The 26,224-nt window shown below is 27.6% G+C and overlaps 1 protein-coding gene across 2 annotated transcripts in view; it reads right to left on the bottom strand.

Annotated features, from left to right (window-relative positions):
• The window catches only part of LOC100198021 (PGA biosynthesis protein CapA), a 61,257-nt gene that overhangs the window by 29,647 nt on the left and 5,386 nt on the right, over positions 1–26,224 (bottom strand). For both annotated transcript variants that reach the window (XR_010636841.1, XM_065791744.1), the window contains exon 2: positions 17,772–17,842. Coding sequence is in view for 1 of the 2 variants with exons in the window: in XM_065791744.1 (XP_065647816.1) it covers positions 17,772–17,842 (71 nt within the window). In the remaining variant the exon portion in view is untranslated. The remainder of the gene's footprint in view (positions 1–17,771; positions 17,843–26,224) is intronic.

Here is a 26,224-nt window from a genome sequence, read left to right as displayed (position 1 = left end):
AACTTATTTGGGGAATCTATTGAAGGAAATCACGGCATAGTTGAATTTCCAGATAGATAGTTTTACACAATTGTTGTCCTAATTGGCCTCTTTTTGAAGCTGAGAAATCAGTTGCGCAATCGAATTAGAGAAATGTCTGTAATAAGTAGATAAAACTCAACAATTATTAATTCCTAATATACTAGTTACTAATTAAAAAATAAGGAGCAATTATCATTAAAATTTAATGTTAAAAATTTTAATAAAAATTTACTATTGAAATTTTTAAATTATTACTCCAAGGTAAATTAAATAAATATTAACCGCAGGTATTGAAAATTCCCGCTATACTGGGGCACCAGTATGGCCGGAAATTAAGACCCCAGGGAATTAAGGTTTCAAAGTCTTGTTTTCCCTGTAAATTTTGACGTCATGGGTCATATTTTCTCAACGGATCACTAATTATGGATCATAATTTCCCTGGAAATTATGATCGGAGCGGTAAATTAAGGCTAAAAAATGACTTAGGGGAGACCGGGGTTAGTTAAAACATTGAACTTTTGCACCGACTAACGAGCAGTTTATTATTACAAACAAGAAAAGAAGCTTTCAAGAACTAAAATACATACTATTTTGTTGTTGGATAAAATAAGTTGCGAAAATTAAGTTGTTGCTCAAGATTTTAGAGAATTGTACATATGAAAGTAACTTTTTGTGATTTTTGTATTATTAATTGTAATCTTGTATTATAAAAAATAATAAAATAGTTTGATAACATCTAAGTAGTATTTTTTGTGGGCTTACTTTTAATGTGCTTTTTATAGGGTTTTGTGGATGGGATACCTTAATTAAATCGTTTAAGAGTGCACTAGTTTAATGGGGGTTTGTTAGGACGTTGTGATTGGGGTTTGTTGGAACGCTTTTGTTTTTAAGGCATTAATTATATTCCTTCTATTATCGCTTATGAATTATTTTTGTTATTTTATAATTATCCATACTTGCATATTAAATTAGAGTTTAAATTAAGAATCTTATTATTTAGCATGAGTTTTCATTTATTTAAATCTTGCTACCGCATGTCGTTGACAGAGGCTTGCTTTTTATTATTTGAACGCAAGCCGTTGGTTGCCGTTGGTTGAAGCTTTTTAATATCAATTGAATTCTTGAAAACAATGGTTTTCAACTCTTTATAAATCTGTGCGTTTAAAACTTAAGCATCTTAAAAGTTTTTTTATTTAGTTTTTCAAAGATTTTTTTTGTTTAAATTTAAATTATTTTTCAATTTACGATTCTTATTTTTCTTGAAAACTATTTGCAGTCACGTGCTATTAGAAATTTTGTAAAACTGCAGTAGTGAAAGAGTTATCGGCATCAATAAATTATTTTTAGAATGCGATATTATAAACGAAAGATACCAGCCAAAGGTATGAAGCAATACAATGCTTGCTGCTGTCAAAAGAGTAGTTGAAAATGGAGAGAAACGCCGAGTAGTTGCAGCAGACTATGGCATTCCTCATGTGACACTCAGAAGATACTGCATCAAAGTCAAAGTGATGTCAAGCACCCCGACCAGTTTAACTGTGGGTACCACAACAACAGAAATGTTGTTGTGGTACCCACAGTTAAACTGGTCGGGGTTCTTGGCATTATTCTTTAATTTATTGATGCCGATAACTCTTTCACTACTGCAGTTTTACAAAATTTCTAATAGCACGTGACTGCAAATAGTCACGTGCTATTAGAAATTTTGTAAAACTGCAGTAGTAAAAAAGTTTTTCGGGGTTCTTTTTAGAAACGAAGAAATGGTTTTCTTCGTTTCTAAAAAGAAAATTAAAGCTTGCAATAAGAACGCCCGAAGCTACATTGCTGAGTCGTGCCACCAGCTTTAACAGATATAATGTGAATTTATTTTTCAACAATCTGAATTCGGTACTAACAAAACACAGCTTAACCGCAACAGATGTTTGAAATGTGGATGAGACAGTTTGTACAACTGTACAAAAAGCCAAAAAAGATTGTTGCCGGAAAGAGAGTAAAGCAAATTGGAGCTGTCACATCGGCCGAAAGAGGAAAATTAGTGACAGTGTATTGTGCTGTGAGCGCTTCTGGGAATACTATTCCACCAATGCTTATTTTTCCCAGAGTAAATTTTTGTGACCATTTTGTTCGTGATAGTCAAACAGGATGCATCGGAACTGCGAATCCATCCGGGTGGGTGAATTGACAGAGTTTTTTTCTGTTTATGAAGAACTTTGTGACTCACGTACGATGCACCCCACTGCGGCCAGCTTTATTGCTACTTGACAACCATGAATTGCACATTAACCTAGAAGTTTTGGATTTTGCGAAGGCCAATGGAGTTGTTATGTTGTCCTTTCCACCTCACTGCTCACACAAGCTGCAGCCATTAGATAGATCTGTCTACTTTCCTTTTAAAATATTCTTCAACACTGCATGTGGCACATGAATGAATGCAAATAAAGGCAAAAAATGACTATTTACCCGATTCCAAGTTGTGTAAGCTATGCATTTTCTTTGGCAATGACAATGAAAAACATATGTGTAGGGTTTAAAGTCACCGGAATCTGTCCATTCGATTGCGAAATTTTTTGGATGTCGAATATATGCCTTCAAAAGTTACAGACCGCCTAGAACCAGCGTGACTATGGTACAGTTTGAAGTTCGTGCTTTAGCTACTATCACTCAAGAACTGTCTTGGCTACTGGTAATAATAATAATAACAATATATGTGATTTTTTATATAAATTTTGATTGTGATATTTAGCCTTTATTCAGATGTAGAACCAGATAATACTGTGAATATTGGACCATTACTTCCAGGACTTCTCAAAACTCCACCAGCAGATGTAGGAAAAACCCCACAAAAATTTTTAAAGAATTTGAACGCGTTCAGCCAATATTGGATGTTTCGACATCACGAATTTCAAAAAAAATTGGCCCCAAATAAGAAAGGACTCGCATTTTAACAGATACACCGGAGAAAGACGAGAAACATAGTTGTAAAAGAAAAGAAGATTTCTTTTTTTTTGTGCAAAGAAAGACACTTTCTTTGCAAAAACTGCAAAGAAAGTGCCAGAAAAGAAAATACTTACAAAATTTACACCAAAAAAAAATTACACCAAAAAGGAAACGTGAGGCAAAAAAACCTAAAAAACCGTAAAATGTCTTCATTAACTAAAAATAGCGAGCAAGAAGTAGCATACATATACTGCCGAGAACTGTTTGGTGAGTCCAATCCGGGAGAAAAGTGGATTATGTGCTCTGTGTGTTACCTTTGGGTTCACGAGGCATGCTCAAGTACATTCTGCCGAATACATCTGATTGACATGCTGCCGAATATATCTGTGACTTCTGTGCAGACGACTGATTTATATATATATATATATATATATATATATATATATATATATATATATATATATATATATATATATATATATATATATATATGTATATATATATATATATGATATATATATATATATATATATATATATATATATATATATATATATATATATATATATATATATATATATATATATATATTTATATATATATATGTACATTAACATAATGTACTTTAACATAACACATGTATACTTCTGTTATGTTAAAGTGCATCTTTTATTATTAAACATGCTGTATTTTAAACTTTCATATTATGTTTTAACTAACCCCATTGTCTGTTCCATTAATTTTTCTTGCATAATATTGCTGCTGATATCAGTGAATATATAAAGAGTTGCAAACAGTGCCGAAAACAAGGCGACCTAAAGTCTCTGAAATTAGAATTGAAGTCAATACCAGTACCATCAAGTGTTATGAAACAAGTTGGAGTGGATATATGTAACATTTGTTAGACATGTCGGCATAACATGTCGATGGGTATCGCTATATCATCGTCTTGATTACCTTTTTTTCAAAATGGTTGAAAACCAAACCGATTAAGGACAAATCTTGATCAACAAATGATCTTTATGTATTATCATTTAAAAAATCTTACACCGAAAAACTTTGAAACAAAATTTAAGAAAAATCAAAACAATAACTGTTCTCTGAGTCCAAACGAGAGACTAACATACACACTACCTTGTAAACTAACTAAATATAAGGAATATAATATAACATATCGAGGGCCTAAGATATGGAACGGTTTTAAAAATAACCACATCAACATGGTGAAAACAGTAAGTTCATTTAAGTTTTATATAAAAAAAGAAATTTTGAAATCAAATGACAGCTTTGAAACTTAACATATACACTATCGTTTTTTAATATATACAATCGTTTGTTAACCTAACTTTTTGATATATTCAAAGGAATTTATTCCTCTTATTGTCTTTTTTCTTTATTTTTTTTAATTTTTTTTTACGGTCATTTTTTTAAAGATTTTAACGGAAAGAAAATCGTGGTCTTTGCTATTCACTTTTGTCAATTAAAGTCCCTTAGCAACGTATTTTAATTTTATTTTATATATTATTTTTATATGTTTAACACTTTATTATATTCCTTAGAGTTAAATTTCAAATTTATTTGCGTTCTATAAAAAATACGAAAAATACCTCGTGCATTTGTCCGTTGTTAAAGCAAAGCAAAACATGTTTAAAAAAGCAACACACCATTCCACCCAACACTCATGCAATTCTATAATATTCTGGTTATCAAAGGCTTTAAAACCTTTTGATAATCAGTTTGATAAAATATCTCTAACAAAATTATCGCAATTGGAAATTGCGTGTTCTATAAAAGTGCTAATTCCCAGGGAAATTAAGACTAGTAGCGGAATGAACTTTCAACTTCAAAAGATTATTGGAGTCTTTATTTACCGTTCTACTCGGGAAAACTTGACTCTAAAATCTTATTTTCACAAGTCTTAATTTACGGTGACACCAGCGTACTATTCACGTGTGAAACCTCTACAATAACAAATATTGCAATGATGAAGCGTCAAGTTTAATGCATTTTACTGATTTATAATTTATAAACAACTCCTCATGCGAAAACGTTGATCAATTCAACGTTTCCGCATCAGGGATTGTTTATAAATTACGTCACGTTTTAGGGGAGATGGGTAAGTGGCTTTGTGACAACTCATACGGAACTTGTTACTAAAGTGTTACGACATGGTGACGAGAAGGGCGAGGGGTCAAAAACAGTCGAAAATTGCGTGACGGAATTTATAGATGACCCCTCAATAATTCGCGCATAATTATGTATATTATGAAAGTGGAATTTGATCGCCTTTTGAGTTATACTTTCTTTTGCCAACCCGCGCGTACGCCTCTTTTTCAAAATCAGCAAATCAACAGGTTGCGTATATCTCTGCCTATTCTGAGCCTGGTTTTGAATTAGGGTAGAGAGAAGCATATAGGGACACTTAAGAAGTAAATGCTAGTTGCAGATAAACTAATAGTTGACACTATTTTTTATAAGTTTCCTAAAACTATTTGGAAACATTTTCGATGAGCTGGTCATTAGCAATATCCCAATGTAGAGCAAATTTAAATATGCCATATCTATATATCAGCAGCTTTTCGAATTCTAAGTTACTTTTTACTCACAGCTAAAACTGTATTTCATCCCATTTTTGGATGGTTGATCTTTCTTATATAACTTCTTACCATAGTTGTTTACATTAAACACTATTTATAATCGAAGTTAAGTTATAGAAATAAAAATTCCTTTGAATTTATTACTAATATTGCTTTTCTAAATAATGAAAATAATATCTTAGATTAAAAATAAAGTAATCAAGCTGTAAACAAAATAGTAGTAATATAGTCAATTATGTAAATAACTTGTTGTCCCGATATGCCTCACAAAAGTCATTTTACTGAAATTAAAACTATTCAAAAAGTTCAATTCCAGATTTTTTTTAAACCAGATTCTAAAACAGGATGAAAAATACTGTCTGAAAAATATAAACTTTTTATAAGTAAAGCAAATTAGCAATATAAAGCTTTGGGCATAACTGTCCCTTTATGTCCTACTGTCTTGTTATGCCCCGGTCTACCCTTTAACAAATTAGTTTTATTTCGTCAATTTGCACACATTTTACAATGTTATCCTTAAGATCTAATAAATATATATAAATACAATCTGACTGGGGCAAGTAGAAGACAAAATGTCTTATTAATGATATTGAAAAGAATTGAAAAAAGAAGACAAAATGTCTTATTGATAGTAAGACATCAAGCACCCTCGCGAAATAGAGAAAAATATAATTTCAAAAGGACTGAGATATACGTACTTCATAATAATAAATTATTAAAAACCAAATATTTATTATCTAACGGCTCACAGAAAGGTTTAAAGTGAGTTGTGTTATGTTATTCACTGTGCCCCAGTACTGGGGCATAGTGAATCGATGAATCCATCTGTGTATTAATGATAGTGAATAGGGACATAGCCAAATAACTATGAGGCTAAGGAGTAAAGACACTGTACACTATAGTTTTGGCATACTTTTATTATTTAGATTAGTATAAAATCGAAAAAATAAACATTTCGAAAATTGAGGAAAAAAAAAAAAGTTAATGATAAAAAAACTTATAAAAGTATTTATAAATAAAAAATTATTTAAATATTACTATTCAAAACTTAAAACTAATAAATTTATTTTCATGTAGTTTGTTTGTTAAAAATGCATGAATTTAATCTTTAAGATCATTAATTGGGCATAGTGAATCAATCTATTCACTGTGCCCCAATTCACTGTTCCCCTCCATATTAAATTAAGTTTAAGTCTTATTTCTTGGGACATGAGTGTAATTAAACAAAAAGCTAAACTACTAAAAGAAAGCATAAATATCAATAATCCGAATGAAAAACATTAACTTTTAAAATTATTTCAACCATGATCTCCATAACAAACAAAAGGAAGGTAAGATAGTTTACTTTAGTTAGCTAAAAACAAAAATTACCTACCAAAAACCGGTAGTCAAAAATTTTGTGCTAACAATTATAAATAAAGATGGCTGATATATGAACACATAAAATAATTGCATTGTTAAAATGAAAAGAAATCTAATCTTTGAGAAAATGTCTCTTATTCACTGTGCCCCTCGATCCACTGCACCCCAACTTCCCCTATAAAAATTTACAATCGGTATATACACGTATGCATATTCAATACAATACGTTATATATATTTTTATATATGTTTATATATATATTTTTATATTTAAATATTTAAAAGAGATTTAAGAAGATTCAAAACATTTTCAAGTTTTAAATTTTATATTTTTATACAAAATTAAAACAGACAGACAAAAACAATAAGAAAGATATATAATAAAATAAAATTATTTAAAAAAAAAAAATGAAAGAGTGTACGTTTTGTTTAAATTTAGTGAGTATTGTTTTATAGTTCTTTTAAATATATAAATAGATTTTATTTTTTTCATATTTTCGTTAAGAACAGAGTTGCACAAGCTTGGTCCCTGACATGTAATTGAAAAGTCAGATTTTTTTAGTGATGTTAGTGGAATGTAGTAATTACTTATTGAGTGTCATAACGGGTGATGCGGAAGTTATCGGACAAATCCTAATTTAATTATTTGAGCATAATAATTAGTTTTTGTGGTTTTATGCGTAGGCATAAAGGTTCTATAAAATATAAACTTTATTATTTGAAACACAATTATTTAAAATGAGGTTAAATGCAGCTGAACGAGAATCTTTTCGAAAGCGACTAAAAATGTTTTTTGTAAATAAATCTAATATTTAAAAAAAAAAATCGTAAATCATTTTGAAAAGGAAGGATTTGCTCGAAGTAAAATATATGATAGCCTAAAAAGACTTGAAACTGTTCAATCGTTTTCTGATAGAAAGCACCCTGGTCGTCCGACATCCTGGACTAGAGAAAAGAAAGCCGAATTAACGAGACTTGTCAACAATCGAAAAGGGATCAGTCAGAGAAAAATAGGTATTAAATTCGGTGTAAATCAATCCACAATTGGTCGTCAGTTAAAAAAAATGAATATTAAATGTAGAAAACGTGAAAAGACTCCAAAATACACTATAGAACAACAAATAAAGGCAAAGAAAAGAAGCAGGAAACTAGTTAACCAACTCTATAACACAAACTCGTTTCTAGTCATCGATGACGAAAAATACTTTTGTTTTGCAGGGGACAACATGCCTGGAAATTCTAGATACTACACAAACAACAAAAAGACATGCCGAGAAAGTGTTCGTTTTATAGGAAAAGAGAAATTTCCAAAAAAATTATTAATGTGGGTAGCCATATCTGACCGTGGTATGTCCGAGCCATTGTTTCGCACTTCCAAGGCTGTAGCGATCAATTCATCAATCTATATTAATGAATGTGTAGAAAAACGACTTCTTTCATTTATTCACAAGTATCATGGAGACTTTAACTATTTATTTTGGCCAGATTTAGCAAGTTCTCATTATTCTAAAGATTCTCTAAATTGGATGGACCAATATGACTGTTACGTTGATAAAGAATCCAATCCCCCAAATGTGCCTCAAGCACGACCAATTGAAAATTTTTGGGGACATTTGGCACAGAAGGTTTACGAGGGAGATTGGCAAGCTTCAACAGAGCAAGTTTTGATTGATCGCATTAAACTAAAACTACAAGAAATTGATTTAAACTTTTTACAGTCGCATATGAAAGGCGTCAGAGCAAAATTGAGATCAATTGCAGATGGTGGTGTTTTTTCATATAAAAAATAATATATTTTTGTTAAAAGATAAATGCTTTATTTAAAAAAAATGCAATATTTGTTTGTTTTTTTATTTATAAAAAAGTTATTGACGTTTTTATTTTGTCCGATAACTTCCGCATCACCCGTTATTTCATATTTATGATTAATTAGAGAAAAATTTTTATAAAAGTTATTTGGAATTATTTCATTTTGAAGTTTAAAAATAAATAACAAGTTATGGTAGATATTCAGTTCATATACGTTTAGAGCATTTATTTCTTTGAGTAACGGCTCAGCACTTTCGTACCTATTTGCGCCCATAACTAATCGACTTGCTTGCTTTTGTTTTGTGCAAATACTTTTTAAGAAAGATGAATTATTATTTTCCCAGGCAATATTACAATAGTTAATATGGCTATATATAAATGAATAGTATAAATTTTTAAACATATTTTATTCAAAAGATGTTTTGTCTTGTACATAATCCCCAGAGTCTTTGAAGCTTTATTCTCGACTAAATTTATTTAGCTTTTCCAATTTAAATGTTCATCAAAATTTATTCCAAGTATTTTCATTGAAAAAACTCTTTTTATTTTAATATTGTTAGTTGTTAGTTCTGGTAGTTTAAGTGGAAGGTTTTCAGATTTAGATGGTTTAGCAAACAAAATACATTTACTTTTATATATATACAATACTTTATATAAATATATATATATATATATATATATATATATATATATATATATATATATATATATATATATATATATATATAATATATATAATATATATAATATATAATAAATATAATATATATATATAACTTTATATAAATACTTTATATAAATACAATACTTTCAGTATTCGATGAAAGTTTATTTGCCTAAACCACTCATTAAGATATATTAGTCCTGTATTTACATAATAAGAAATATTTTTTAAATTTGAATCTGAAAAGAAACATTAGTGTCATCAGCAAAAGTAATATATTTAAGTACTTTTGAGGACAAATAAATATCATTTATATAAATTAAAAACAACAAAGGTCCAAGTATTGATCCTTGTGGAACACCGAAACTTATTAATTAAAATCGTTTGCATTTTAAATAATATGGTACTCCTTGTTTACGATTTTCTAAATAACTTACAGCCACTTTAAGTTAGAGTGAACTTCTCCATAATTACGTAGTTTACAGATAAGCAGTGGCGGATCCAGTATTTTTTGATCTTTGAGATAGCTAACTTCCAGACATGGAGCTAACTCCAAACATTTGTATGTTAATACTTATGTCAAATAATGAGGGTTTGCAAAAAAATGCGATGATTGGAGGCTGGGAACAAAAAAGCACCAAAATTTTTGCAACACCTGCCCCAAACGTGAGAGCAACAAGTTGATAAAATATTTTTGTATTTTTTTAAATAAGACTTATATTCATCGATAATTTTCAAGTTTCATAGTATTATCTCTAAGCATTCAAAAATTATGACCATATATAGTTTAAACCCCCCTCAATTTAAGGGGGTTGTAATTTTTATATGGTCACAATTTTTGAACGCTGAAAGATAATACTTTGAAACTTAAAAATTATCAATAAATATAAGTCTAGTTGAGAATAGTACAAAAAATATTTCACCAACTTATTGCTCTCACGTTTGGGGCAGGTGTTGCAAAAATTTTGAGGCTTTTTTGTTCCCAGCCTCCAATCATCGCAATTTTTTGCAAACCCTCATTATTTGACATAAGTATTAACATATAAATGTTTGGAGTTAGCTCCATGTCTGGAAGTTAGCTATCTTAAAGATCAAAAAATGCTGGATCCGCCACTGATAAGAATCTTGTGGTTGGCAGTATCGAATGCTTTAGATAGATCTAGTAAAATACTGAGTGTGTAACTATTGTTTTCAAAAACATTCAAAATTTGGTTAGGAAGATCAATAATTACTAATGATTTTTGCGAAAACCAAACTGTTTATGATAAAGAATGTTGTTTTTTTTTTCAAGATAATTGTACAGTCTGTTGTGCATAATACGCTCTATTTATAGAAAGATTAAAAAATAAAAATAAATGTATTTCTATAATATCTGAGACTGCTTTTACAACATCGGAGTTATCTTCATCCAGTCCGGCACACTTATTTGTTTTCAGCATACTAATTGCTAGCCGAAGTCCATCAACTGAAAGCACCAATGCATCCATAAAGGAATCTGATATTTTCAAGAAAGATTTTAATGATTTTTTCCACTTAGGAATTTTACTGCTAGTTTTTTCCCTATATTTATGAAAAATTAATAAAATGGTATAAATATGCAACTGCAACAGCAAATGGGCAAATTGTTCCTCGTGTCAGAGAGTACAATCTTACTCGAAGCCTCATTGCGATTGGAGAATTAGATTGCTATAAAATTTTGAAAGATATTCTTTTTAAAGCCTTTAAAGCATCTATACTATACAACAATATACTATACAACAAGGGGTTTTTCCTGACCAGATAAAAATTGCCAAAGTTATCCCAATTCACAGAGGCAGTGAAAAATAAAATTTCAATAATTTTCGCCATATCTCTGTACTCTCCACGTTTTCGGAAATTTAAAAAAATATTATATATACGGAAAGACATACAACTACCTGATTACGAATAGTTTACTGTGTAAAAACCGATTCGGCTTTTAACAAAATAGTTCAACTGAACAAGTCATTGTTCAGTTTACGTCTAAAAGTCTAAAAGTATTTTGGTTAATCACAATAAACAATTGGTGTTTTTTATCGATTTATCAAAAGCTTTCGACACAGTCATTCACAATATTTTACTTAAAAAACTTGAAATCTACGGAATAAATATTGTATTTGCCGATTGAAAATAATTTACACTCGTAATTTATAAAAACAAATATTTACATGACTGGGGCTTTAATAAGACAAAATTCATCTTATCATTAAGCCCCCCCCCCCCCAAAAAAAAAAAATGCATATTCATCAAATAAAATGTTTTAACAAAATGCAAAAAATAAAATATATAACGTTTAAAATATTTAGTAATTCAAAGAGTATTTATATTTAAGAACTGATTAGTAAAATAAGATGATATATAAGTATTAATATTACAAAAAGAATTTGCAATAACTTTTTTTAATAAAAATTGAAATTATAAAATTTTACAATATTTTTAGTAATTAGTATTTCAAATAATAAAACTTAAAAAAATCGTTTGTAAATTCAAAACTTATAAGATAAGAAATACATTTACAATAGCAGACTATTGTTTAGAATATTAAATATAATATTAAAGAGTAATTAGTAGGTTAATTTTTGTTTTTGTTTGCTAGTTTAAAAAGCTTTTTAGAAGAACTTTAATTCATTTTCATGTATCATCAGTAATTGCTTAAGTTTTGTTTTAAACTGGTTTAAAGAATAATTAGATTTCAGCTCATTATTTAATATTGTATTCCACAGCTTAGGACCTCGGTTAGCAATTGAGAATTTGGTTGCTGAATAATGTGTTTTGGATTGAATGTAATTGTTTTTTGAAATTCTGGTAGGGTATATGTGGTTTATTTTTTCAAAAAGTGAATTAAATAACATTGGTGATATTTTTTTATCAAGTTTAAACATGAAGATAAGAATATGGTAAAGGTTTAGTTTATATACATTTAGAATATTAAGTTTATTAAATAATGTTTGAGTGTGAGAGAAACGGTCTACGTTTGTAATTATCCTTATAGCCTGTTTTTGTTTACTAAACAGTTTTTTTACTTTTGTTGCGTTTGTGCTGCACCAAGCAACGTTTGCATAATTTAAGTAGCAATGAATTAAAGAAAAATATAAGTTTTTTAAACAAGATAGATTTAAAAACTGCTTGGCTTTATACAAAACACCTATATTTTTTGATATTTTATTTTCAATTAGACCTATGTGGTCCCTCCAGGTTAAATTTTCATCCAGAACCACACCTAAAAATTTTATTGATTGCTCTCTTTTTAATAATGCGTTATCAATAAAAAGATCAGGAAGTTTTAATGGAATATCTTGTTTTTTATGAAGACGATGGAACAAAGTGTATTTGGATTTATTGATGTTCAAAGATAGTTTGTTTGATTTAAACCATTGGGTTAATTTTTCAAGTTCTTTGTTTACTGTTTGAAATAATTTACTGATATCTTTACTAGAATAAAACAAGTTTGTATCATCTGCAAACAAAATTAAGTTTAAAATGTTAGAAAATTTATATAAGTCGTTAATATAAACGAGAAATAAAAGTGGTCCTAAAATTGATCCTTGAGGAACACCACAGGTGATTGACTTATATTCCGTTTTTCCGCTATCATATGAAATAAACTGCTTTCTATTAGACAAGTAACTATCAAACCAGGACAAATTAGTATTTATTATACCATAACTTTTCAGTTTGGATAGAAGGATTTGATGATTGACAGTGTCAAAAGCTTTACTTGAATCGATAAATACACCTAGGGTATACTTGTCTTCATCAAACCCTTTAAATATATCATGAACAAGGTGAGTGATTGCATGATCAGTTGAATGACCAGATTTAAATCCAAACTGTTTATGAAAAAGAATATTATTAACATTTAAAAAGGAATATAGTCTATTATACATAACCCGCTCTAATATTTTAGAAAAACAAGAAAGAATTGAGATTGGTCTATAATTCGTAACATCGGAAGGATCACCTGATTTTAACACTGGAATGACTTTTGCAATTTTTAGGTTATCTGGAAAAACGCCTTGTTTTAGAGATAAATTAAAAATATGTAGTAATGGAATTGTAATTTGTTTTATTGATTTGATAATGACATTACTACTTATATCATCAAATCCTAAACTTTTTTTTACTTATATCATCAAATCCTAAACGTAATTCTTTTTCTGTAAGTTTATAATTAGACATAACATTAAGGTTGGTTGAGGTTAAGTACGAACTAAAGTGTGATTGAGTAGTTGCTATATTAGATGATAAAGTAGGACCTATATTTACAAAAAACTGGTTAAGTGTTTCAGCGACTAAGGATTTATTTACAATTTGTTTGTTATTAAATTTAAGATTTAGAGGAAGTAAATTTCTGTATAAGCTTTTTTTTCCAATTACCTCCTTAATAATATGCCAAGTTTTTTGATAATGATAAATTAATAAAATGATAAATTAATAAAATGGTACAAAAGCTACTTGTCAAATAGAAAGCAATTCGGGTACTATGGGGACGAACTACTTTCCATTAGTCTCAAAAATAAAACATTAGTTGAAATAAAATGTGGTGTTCCACAGGATTCTATCCTAGGTCCACTTTTTTTTTACTAAATAAAAATGATTTAAATAAAGCTTCTGATCTAATGAGCATCATGTTTCCAGACGATACCAATTTATTTTTAAGACATAAACAAACTTTTTAAATACTAAATATTAACAACAACAAAAAAGGATTCTTTTCCGTTTCTTAACAAAAAAAACATCTTTTCCCAAAAGATTTGCCTAAACTTTTCATTGATAGAGTAGAAATTTAAGAAGAATTCTTTATTATGCTTCTTGGTATTTATCTTGATGTAAATCTGTCATAGAATAATTACAATGATTATAAGCAAAAAATTAATTGATTATAAAAGTTGTAAAAAATATTAGAATCCTATATAAGGCTAGAAATTATTTAAATAAAAATAATTTAAAACAACTATACTACTCATTTATTCAAAGCTATATAAACTATGCAAATATTGCCTGGTACAGGTAAAAGTAAAGTACAATTTGTTTTTTGTATAGCATTTCTTATTTTGATTTCAAATATGCAACTCATTTTTTACCATCACGTCAAGTTGTAAAGATATTTAGGTTCAAATCTTTAGTATTTGGGGTAAAGTCCCTAATATTGTCGAAAGAAAAGTTATTCAAAAGTATGTCAACCGGGTCTCAAAAGTAGCGTATTTTCATAGAGATTTTGCCTGTGGAAGTAAAGGTAAAAGTAAGTTACGACATCTTTTTTAGCATCAGAAACATGAAATGCGCGTAATATATTTTTCAAATCGTTTTTCAAATGCAAAACCTTTATTCAAAGATATGAATGCTTTAAACGTTTATGAACTTAACATTTATGATACCTTATGTTTTATGTTTTGTTGTATGAATAACCTATTATTAAAAGTTTTTAAAGATATATGCACCCTTAAACCAAAGAACAAATATAGTTTGCGAAATAGTAGTAAATTTAACAAAACTTTTTGTCAAACAAAATTTTATCAATTTTGTATAACTTATCGAGCACTTTATCTCTGGAATAAAGTTGTTCAGCCTATTTTTGATTTGTCAACCTCTTTTCCAGTTTTTAAAAATAAGTTTTTTCAATGGACGTTATATTAAAATCTTTTTGAGATATAATTTTTAACCATTATTTATTTGAACTATTATGAATTGCAACTTTGATTATACGATTGCTATTTATATTTATACGACATGTAATAAATGTAAACTGAAAAATTAAAATTAAAAAACAAACAAAAAAGAACACAGAATTACCAACGACAAATTGAACATTAAACGGCTCTTCGCTTATGTTAACAGCAAGCAAACCTTACAAATCAGCAATAAAAAAAACTACTGTGCTCACCTTCTGGTGAAATAAGCGGCGACCGAGCATTCATTGCCAATATACTATACAATCAGTTTTACAAGATCAGAGTACAAGTCAGTACTCACGGCTAAACCATCAATTCAACCTATAACATTCCAGCGGGCATTTGTTTTTAAAAATTACGTTCTAAATATATTTTAAATGTCTTTTAAACGTCTTCTAAACATTCTTCCATAAAGAACGTTTAAAAAACGTTTAAAAAACATTTTAAAGACATTTAGAACGTAACTTTTAAAATCAAATGCCCGTAGGGATAGTCAAAACTGCATTAAATTTTATGAACTATTTAAAAAAATCTTCTCACAAATCTGAACACAAAAAATCAATATATGTGAGCTGCACAAATATTTTAAAGTTACACTAATGTTGAAGTAGCTCCTGCCAAACATAAGTTTTCTTTCTTAAAATTGAGCATGTTCTTAAGATGTTTTGTGAACACATTGGTTTGAGAGTTGAACTTACAAAAAGTTAAGTTTCGTACTAAGCGACTGCGCACGTTTTATGAATATTAGTTCAGTAATTTTTGAACTAACGCTTACAAAAATTTTGTGAATCCAGGCCTTTACGGCACCGATTTTAAACAACAAAATCTGTTATCTTTTTACACTGCGTGTTTAGCGTATATGTTATTTATCAACTGAGGCGTTATTTTAAAAGTAGAATGTTTAAACTTTGTAATACTTTGTTTTGTTATTTTGTAGCTACAAAAGACAAAAGTTCCTTATGATTTCATTAATATTAAAAATTCTGTTCCTTAAATGGAAGTGCATTATTAGTGAAGATATGTTGATTTATTTTTCTAACATAATCATTTAATTTTCTACATCTATTTTCTACGAACCTGCCAAAATCCATGAAAAAATATTCACACTCGCATGTTCTCTTTAGGCACTCTGTTGAGCTACTCGATATTCTGCTTTTCCACTTTTAGTACGGTGGATTGAGAAGGGAGTGTTTCGTGGTCATTAACATTTAGGATTAATGATTTTTTATTTTAAAAAAGTGTTATGTTTTTATATGAATTTCTTTAAACAGTTATACAACAAAAATTTGCTGGAAAAATGATACTTTTTTTACTAATAATATTGATAACTTTTTTTATATAACGTACATAATAATATACAAAACATCATTCAATAATTTTTACCAATTTTTACTCGTTTGTTTTATTGAGTTACCTTAAGAGCCTTTTAAGTAGAAATTATTAATAAAGTAATTTTAATGTACATTTATAATATACTATTAACAATTTTTACTTAATCGGTTCATAAAATTAATTTATGAACTTTTAAGTGAAAGTTGTTAAGAACATTATTAAATACATTAATACATTTTACATACATGCAATGTCCTCAAATCAATCAATAGATATCTAGTTTTGAAATATTCATTACACTTCGTATTTACAAATAGTACATGTATTAATCTTAAGTAAAAATTTTCCTGAAGTTAATAACAATAACAGGAATAGTAATAAAATTACTATTATTCAAATAGTAATCAATAAAAGCCGTAATGAAATTAATAATAAGAGTGGTAGGGGTTAAAGTAGTAGTTGAAAGTAGTAGGGGAGGTTCGTGTACCAAGGGCCTCCTTGTATCTTGGGTCACCCCACTTTATTTAAAAACTATAAAGTTTTAAGTTATGCTTCTCTAGGTGATTAGTTATAAAAAATTTTATTTTTTAATCCGATTCTATCTGTTTTTAATACTATTTTTCCTATCTGATTGAGAGCAGCCCAAGGCAAAATAGCTAGTGTCCCGATGTACGATTAAAAAAAAGCTTATTGTACCTAAGGCCTATTTTTAAACCCTTTTACATGACGGACTTTTATAAAATAAGGTATTGCACCTATATTAATGCAAAGTAATTAGTATAGAGATGTGATCATATCAGTTTTACTATTTTTAGGCAAGTCTGGGGCCGTGAATTTGTGCATTAAAAAAATCCGGCCCTAGGTACACAAACTTTCCTTAATAATAACAACGATAATACAAACAATGATAAAATTAATATCAACAATAATGACAAAAATATTTGTAAAATATAATTCAATTTTTGTAAGGTCATAATTTTTGAACGCTAAAATATTATAGCATGAAATTTAGAACTTATTAATGAATATAAACTTATTAAAGAATAGTACAAAAAATATTTTATCAACTTGTTGCTCTTTTGTTTGTGGCAGTTGCAGTCAAAAAGGGCTTTTTTGTTTCCAGACTCGAATCATTTCAATTTTTTTGCAAAGCATCATTCTTTGACATAAGTATATACATATACATTTTTGGAGTTTGTTCTGTCAGGAAGTTAGCTCAAACGTCAAAAAATGCTGGATCCGAGTCTGATGTATATATATATATATATATATATATATATATATATATATATATATATATATATATATATATATATATATATGTACTATAGATTTCCAAAACTTTGGCTAGTAATATTACCTTTAGGCTTTCCATTGCGATTAACACTAATGCACCAATAAATTGAAAACGAGTGGTTTGAAATAAAACACCTATGTTTAATAAAAAATTTTAAATAGAAAGAAACAAAAGTGATACAAATAAATATTCAAATTAAGTTTAACGAAATGAAGCAATATTAACAATTTTTGATAAAAAATTTTTTTCTTATTTGTTTAAGTCACGTACAATTTATTCTACAACCATTTTTGTTTAGTTTCCCTTTTTTTTATAATATCGTTTAGTTTATTACCATTTTTTAATGTTGCAGTGAGAAATCTTATGTCATTTTTTTTAAATATAAAATCTTCATTGATAAATTAAATATAAAATGAGTATTTTTATTTCCGCTTTTCTTTAGAATCTTTCCGGCATTTTTGAAAAATTTTCGGAAAAAAATAGTTTTTTTAAGATATATCTTCTTTTTATAATAAAAATTCATATACAATCAACTTCGTTTTTCTTTTTAACAGCTCATTTATCAAGTTGAAATTCTATGACAAAAACACTGCTTTATCAAACATTTTCCATTTAATATTAAAAAAAAACAGAATTTAAAAGAAATTTTAAATTATTCTATTGGTTAAATTAATTTACTAAGTTAAATTATTTTATGTAAGGTTATATGTTAAAGTTATGTTAAAGTCAAATGCTATGTAAACATGTTTCCGTGTTATGTTAAATTTAATTTTTTTAATATAATAACATAATTTTTAATATAATAATATAAGAAAAAATACTGGTGCTGATGTTGCGCAAAAAGTTAAATTTCAAGTAAAAATAACAATCATCATTCCAATAATGCATTCTGGAATTACTTTGACAAAGAGGTTACCTTTTAGTTTAGTTATCCTGTGGCGGTTTGCAAAAAATATGGTCAAAGCTAAAGATGCAATATTTATCTACCTCAAGTGCCACTTGAAAACTAAGCACTTACATGACTTTGCCGTGCTCACCAAACAAACAGCAATCCAAAAAGAGAAGAGAAATAATGAGCTGCATGAGATACTGATTGCTACTGCTGAGCACGATGAGGCTTTTGACAAGGTATTACTTTATAATCTGATTCGACATTACAAACAGAGGGGATTAGGCACCGAGTGGAGTTGTAGCCCGATATTATGATAATGAAATCGAATGCAAGAACAGGTAAAAATTTACTATGACTTTTGATATACCTTAAAAATATTTAAGTATTAAAGTTTCTAAGAAATTATTTTTATAAGTTTTTTTTACAAGTCTACCATTTGAATTTTTATCTGATCTAGCCTTTTAAGACATTGTATAATATTTTAATCCAAAGGTGAAATATTTTACAAAAGTTAACATTTAAAAGAGTGTCAGTTAAAGATCTGACCACATTCAAGAGTTTTATGTTCTATCTCCTCTAAAATGCAGTGTCTTAAGATCAAAATTGAGAATGACTTGCCTGATTGCATGGGCGTGGCTATGACTACTGACTGATGGACTTTTATGAATGAAGATCCCTTTATGTTTTAGACTCTTCACTACTTTTCAAAACATTTTCAACTGATTGGAATTGGTTCTGGGATTTGTCAAATCAAAGGCACAAGGCTTACATAATTGCAAAGGTAGTAAATAAGTAATTTTTTAATAAATTTTTACAAAGATCAATGATTTTATCAGATTTAGAAACTTGTTTGTTTGAGAGTTAATTGAGTTTCATGATAAATGTAAGCGAATTTTTATTAACTATAATAAATACTTTATGACGATAAAATGTAATTTGTTTGAAAAAAATACAAAAGAGTTAAATTTTTAAGTGAATATCAAAACAATATTAAGTTTCTTTATTCATAAGGGTTTGAATGCAATGATCAATAAGTCTTTAAAATTGTGCCTAAGAAATGACTTTTGCATAATGCTGAGGCTGCAATGAAGGTTTTAATACTCTTGCTCACTAAATTGTTTGTAAACTCTACCTACTAAACACTATCCCTCACCATGCCGCAGAGAGAATTCCAGAAATAAAACAACTCGTTGCTACAGCAATCGAGTTGTCCAATAAAGAAAACAAATTATTTTGCCAGTTATTTGAAGAGATTGCTTAAATTGATTTTAACATTTTAACACATTCTTTGTGTGTCGTTCTAAAACAATTTGTGGTTCAACTAACGCCCACAAATTGTTTTGTGGTAATCAACTTTATGGATGTTAATACTTTCATTTCCTTCTGATATTAAAACTAAAGAAAATCTCCCAACAACAAACAAAGCATCAGAAAGTGATTCTAACTAATTTTAATAAAATGAATGATGCTTTGCTTGTCGAGCAAAGTATTGTTTAATAAATTATGTCTTATACAAATAATTTTTTAATTTATATAAGTATAAAAAATAATATGGCTTTAATGTAATGCATATCTAAAGTAAGAAAAAAAGAGCTTAACTAAAATGTAGTTGAAGCCAACCTTGTATTTTAGTTATTCACAATGGTTTCACAATTTTTCAATAGAGTCATATTAGTATCTGAGCTGGTAGGTGTATATAATGGTAAACTTATAAATGGTGTATAAAAATAAACTATAGGTTATAAGTTTATGCATGTAAAAGTAACTAAGAAACATTGAGCCGAGAGGCTACGCGAGTGAAGGACAAGAGAATAGACGATCAGAATAAATCCTAGGTTCTACTATAGATATAGCATATTTTAATTGTTGTGTACAAATTAAACTTGACAATCTCCAAAAATATAGTTATTAAGAAAAATTGATTCCTATGACCTTAAGAGATTTTAACTATTTTGCATTTTTGAGCAACTGATTTTTTTTGTTTTTGTTTTTAGAAATTTTTTTTTTTTTAGTTTGCCGTTAAGAAAAATAGCCTGGGCAAGAAAAAGGCATTTGATTGTCTTACACGAATTCAAAACGACTGACGCGGAAGAAAATATGAATACAAAATTTCTTGAAATGAAAATTGTATCCAAACAAGTAATTTTCAAGTTTAACAGCTGTTCTACATTTTACAGTTATGAGATTTAAAAATTAGTGAAATAAAAATTATGTCTATTATTTATACTTTATGTTTTAGAGTGAAATAAAATTCATCATAAATAGCCGCATAAAAATATTCTGATGAAATAAAGGTCACAAGACAATGTAATAATTTTTTTGCTCTTGTTTCTGATTTTTGTTTTATATATTTACTTTTTTTTTTTTTTTTGATTTTTAAGCCTCTTAGAACTATAAGAGGCTTAAAAATCAAACGAAAAAAACAGTAAATATATAAAACAAAAATCAGAAACAAGAGCAAAAAAATCAACTCTTTTTATTTTCACAAGACTATTTTTTCATACAACCATGCTTCCAAGCATACAACCATGCTTCCAAGCATACAACCATGCTTCCAAGCATACAACCATGCTTCCAAGCATACAACCATGCTTCCAAGCATACAACCATGCTTCCAAGCATACAACCATTTACTTTGTAAAGTAAAAAGAAAGCGATGTTCCAAAAATTTCGTTTTTGTCCAAAGAACACATAAACCTTAATATCTCCCATGTACATGCGCAAATCCCAACAATACTATAGTGAATGATGAAATGATCAATTAGGAAACTTCTGTGTAATTTTTGTCAATTTCTGATGAAAGGCTCTAAAGATAAACGCAGTTCGTCAACTTACCCCTGCTGCCAACTAGCCCCGGTCTCTCCTTTTATATATACATTTTAATATCAGTAAAATTATACGTTTTAAACAAAAATAAATTTAAAAATCAAATAACAGCTTTGAAATTTAATATATATATAATATAAATTAAGTTTCAATTATTTCTTTTAATTTTTAATTTTTTTAATTTCTTTTTGTTTAAAACTTATAAATTTACTGATTTTATCATGTCAAAATGTTTTTTTAAAAAAGCTGTTCCGAATCTTTGATCATCGATTCATAATACTGTACCTTAACCCGAGAGGATATAAAAATTAATAATATATAATAAATAATAATATATAATAAATAATATATAAATATATAATTATAATGTATAATATAATATATAATTTAATTTAATATATATTATTATTATTTAATATATATTATATTTAATATATATATATATATATATATATATATATATATATATATATATATATATATATATATATATATATATATATATATATATATATATATATATATATATATATATATATATATATTATATTATATTATATTATATATATAGTTTTTTTTTTTTTTTTTTTTTTTGCAGCGTAAAATTTAAAAGAAAAAAATAATTATTTTTTTTTAGTTTTTTTTTTTTAAATTAAAAATTTCTAATTATGCGCATCAAAAGTTTTCATTCAAAAAGTAAGTTATCAATATATATATTATAATATATATTTATCTATTAATAATAATCTATTACAATAGATAAGAAAAATAATAGTGATTTTAAGAAAAATAACGACTCTAATATCGAAACAGATGAATTAGTATATCAATAAATATGGTTCGTAAAATCTTTCAAGAAATGTTTATAAAACAACAAAATGACATTTAAAAAATTATATCTGGAAACCTAAAGTTAACAAATGACAGAATTGACATATTATTAAAAGAAGCAAATAATTCAAAAGAAAAATGCGATTTGTTAGAAAAGGAAAATGGAAAGTTAAAAGCCGAATTTAAAATATTATGTGAACGAATGAAAATCTTGGAAAATGTAAATAAAGATATAGAAGAAAGTTTAACGGTCACACAGGACATTCAAGAAAAAAAAGTAACGGAGCTGGAAAAAAAAATTAATGATAAAAATAGCCTTAGTGGAGGTGAAAATATAAAGTTAAGGCAATTGGAGGACAGGCTTAGGAGAAACAATCTGCGAATTGATGGAATTACCGAAAACGAAAATGAAAATTGGGCGACACTGAAAAAAAAGTAATAAGTTTATTTGAAAACAATCTTTCTCTAAGTAATATAAATATAGAAAGAGCTCATAGCTGGTAAAAAGGATGGTAACAAATCAAGGACAATAGTCGTTAAACTACTTCATTATAAGGACAAAGTTAAAGTGTTGCATGGAGCTAATAAGCTTAAAGGTTCCGGAACGTACATCAATGAAGATTTCTCCTTCGAAACAAATGAAATAAGAAAAAAATTAGTGGACGAAATGAAGTTACACCAAAAGAATGGTAAATATTCAATTAATATTTATGACAAACTTATTGTTAAAGAATTTAAAAATAAGCAACCCAGCTATTAAAAACTATATTCTATATTTTAATATTACTCTTATTTAAAATGGCTGACGATCCTCCTTTAAAAAACTTTGAACTTAATTCATTACTAACTAAAAAATCAATACTTTTAAAAAAACATTCTGATCCGGATATTAATTTTTTTAACAACGATTTAATAAAAAATATTAACCCATTATATTATAACGTAAATTCAAAAAATATAATTGAAGAAATGGAGAACGACTCGTTCTCTATTCTTCATGTTAATATTAGAAGTCTACAAAAAAATTTTGATTCATTAAAACAACTTTTGTATAAAGTTAATATGAATTTTCAAATTATTTGTCTCAGCGAGACATGGTGTGATGATAAAAATATCGAGAACAATTATAATTTCCATTTACCAAATTATAAAGTGATTCACCAAATTAGGACCTCGGGCAAGGTAGGCGGGGGTTTGTGTATTTTTATTAAAAACTCACTATTGTACAAAGTTAAGTCAGATTTAAGTTCAACCACTAATGATTATGAGTCATTGTGCATTGAACTCGTTAATAAAACCTCCAAAAATATAATAATCCATGCTTTATACAGACCACCTTCAGGTTCTATTAAAGTGTTTGAAGACCACATTAGAAACGTCATTAAAAATAATTATATTAAAAAAAAAACTGTTTACATGGTTGGTGACCTGAACCTCAATATTTTGGATTATGACTCAAATAAAAACATTAAACAATTTTTTAACGTCATTTTTGAAAATAGCTACATTCCTGTCATCAACAAACCTACTCGCATAACCAACAAAAGTGAAACTTCGATAGATCAAATTATCACCAATGACTTCATAAATATAAAAATAAAAACAGGAATATTTAAAACAGATATTTCTGATCATTTTCCCATATTCATCGTTGTTCAAAAATATAATAAAAGTGACTGCCAAAAAAATAAAAAAATAAAAACAAGAATAATAAACGACTCTTCAGTTAACCATTTTCATGACCTTTTATCAAGTGTTAAATGGGATGACTTGTTATTGAATCTAAACGCTGATAAAGCCTACGATATATTTATATCAGAATATTATAAATATTATAACAAAGCATTTCCTGAAATTACAAAATTAGTTAAATCAAAAACGTTATCAAATCCTTGGATAACTATGGGTATCCTTAAATCTTCTAAAATAAAACAAAGATTATATAATAAATTTCTTAAAAAAAAAACCCTACGTAATGAAAGCAATTATAAAAACTACAAACGACTCTTTGAGTCAATTATAAAAAGATAAAAAAAAACTACTATTCAGATCAACTAAAAAAGCATTCAAATGATCCTCAAGGTATTTGGCGCATAATTAACGAAGTTATTGGTAAAAATAATCCAGAGATAAATAATTTTCCGAAAATTCTTAAATTCAAAGACAACTATGTTATAGAAAAAGAATTAGTGGCTGAAGCACTTAATAAATTTTTTATTAATATTGGTCCGTCTTTAGCATCATAAATTGAATCCTCTAAGATCAACTTTGATGCATACTTAGTCTCTAATAAAACTAATATTATGCCTAATGATAATCTAACTGAAGAAGAATTACTATGCGCAGTCTCTTCGATTAAGCCCAAAAAAAGTATAGGCGTCGACAATATAAGTGGTAACATCATTATAAATTCAATAAAACTGATTACAATCCCGCTTTTGTGTATCTTCAAATTATCTTTAAAAGAGGGAGTTTTTCCAGAAAAAATAAAAATTACTAGGGTGGTCCCTATTTTCAAATCAGGCGATCCTAGTGACGTTACTAATTATAGGCCGATCTCTGTTCTTACATGTATTTAAAAAGTTCTTGAACAAATTATGTATAATAGACTCTATTCTTTCTTAATCCAAAATAATATTTTGTACAATTAACAATTTGGTTTTAAATCTGGTCATTCTACTGATCACGCAATCTTACATCTTGTCCACGATATATTTAAAGGTTTCAATGAAAAAAAATATACTTTAGGTGTTTTCATAGATCTAAGTAAAGCCTTTGATACTGTCGATCATTTAATTCTTTTGTCCAAACTTGAGTTCTATGTCATCAAAAATTCTAACTTGGCTTGGTTTAAAAGTTACTTGTCTAATAGGAAGCAATATATTTCTTACGATGGTGGTAAACGAATAATATGATTATTACATGCGGTGTTCCCCAGGGATCAGTTCTAGGGCCCCTTTTGTTTCTAATTTATGTCAATGACTTATATAAATTTTCTAATATTTTAAATACAACTTTATTCGCCGATGATACGAATTTGTTTTATTCTCATGAAGACATTAATATTTTATTTTTAACAGTTAACAAAGAACTTGATAACCTAACCCAATGGTTTAAAGCCAATAAATTATCTTTAAACATTACTAAAACTAAATACACATTATTCCATCGTGTTCATAAAAAAGAAAATATTCCACTTAAACTTCCAAATCTTTTTATTGATAAAAATATAATAAAAAGGGAAATATCGTCAAAGTTTTTGGGCGTAATACTCGATGAAAATAATACATGGAGAGAACATATAAGTGTTGTTGAGAATAAGGTTTCTAAAAATATTGGTATACTGTATAAAGCTAAACAGGTCATAAACCAATCTTGTCTTAAATACATATACTTTTCATTTATACACTGTTACCTAAACTATGCTAACATTGCTTGGTGCAGCACCAATGTTACAAAGCTAAGTAAACTTCTATGTAAACAAAAACACGCCATTAGGATTATTACAAATGAAAATCGCTTCTCTCATTCAAAAATACTTTTTAGTAAACTTAATATTCTAAATGTTTATAATTTAAATCTCTATCATGTTCTTATATTTATGTTTAAACTTGATAAAAAAATGGCACCATATTTATTCAACTCTTTATTTAAAAAAATAAATCACATATACAGCACAAGATTTTCAAATAATAACTATACTCAATCCAAAACCTACTATTCTGCCACTAAATACTCAATCACAAACCGAGGACCTAAACTCTGGAATATACTTTTAAATAATGATCTTAAACCACTTTCTTCGCTTAATCAATTTAAAACTAAACTTAAGCAAAATCTTTTACTAAACGACAACGAACTAAATTTCTTCTGAAGCGTTTAAAATGAGAGTACTATTATTAATGATTTAGTATTAATAATTGTTTATTACTAAGATTGTCTATTCTAATACATAAATATGATAAAT

The sequence above is a fragment of the Hydra vulgaris genome, chromosome 02 (assembly GCF_038396675.1).
Source record: "Hydra vulgaris chromosome 02, alternate assembly HydraT2T_AEP".
Lineage (NCBI taxonomy): Eukaryota > Metazoa > Cnidaria > Hydrozoa > Anthoathecata > Hydridae > Hydra > Hydra vulgaris.
The sequence above is the reverse complement of the archived record's forward strand: the minus strand, read 5'-3'. Positions and strand labels throughout refer to the sequence as shown.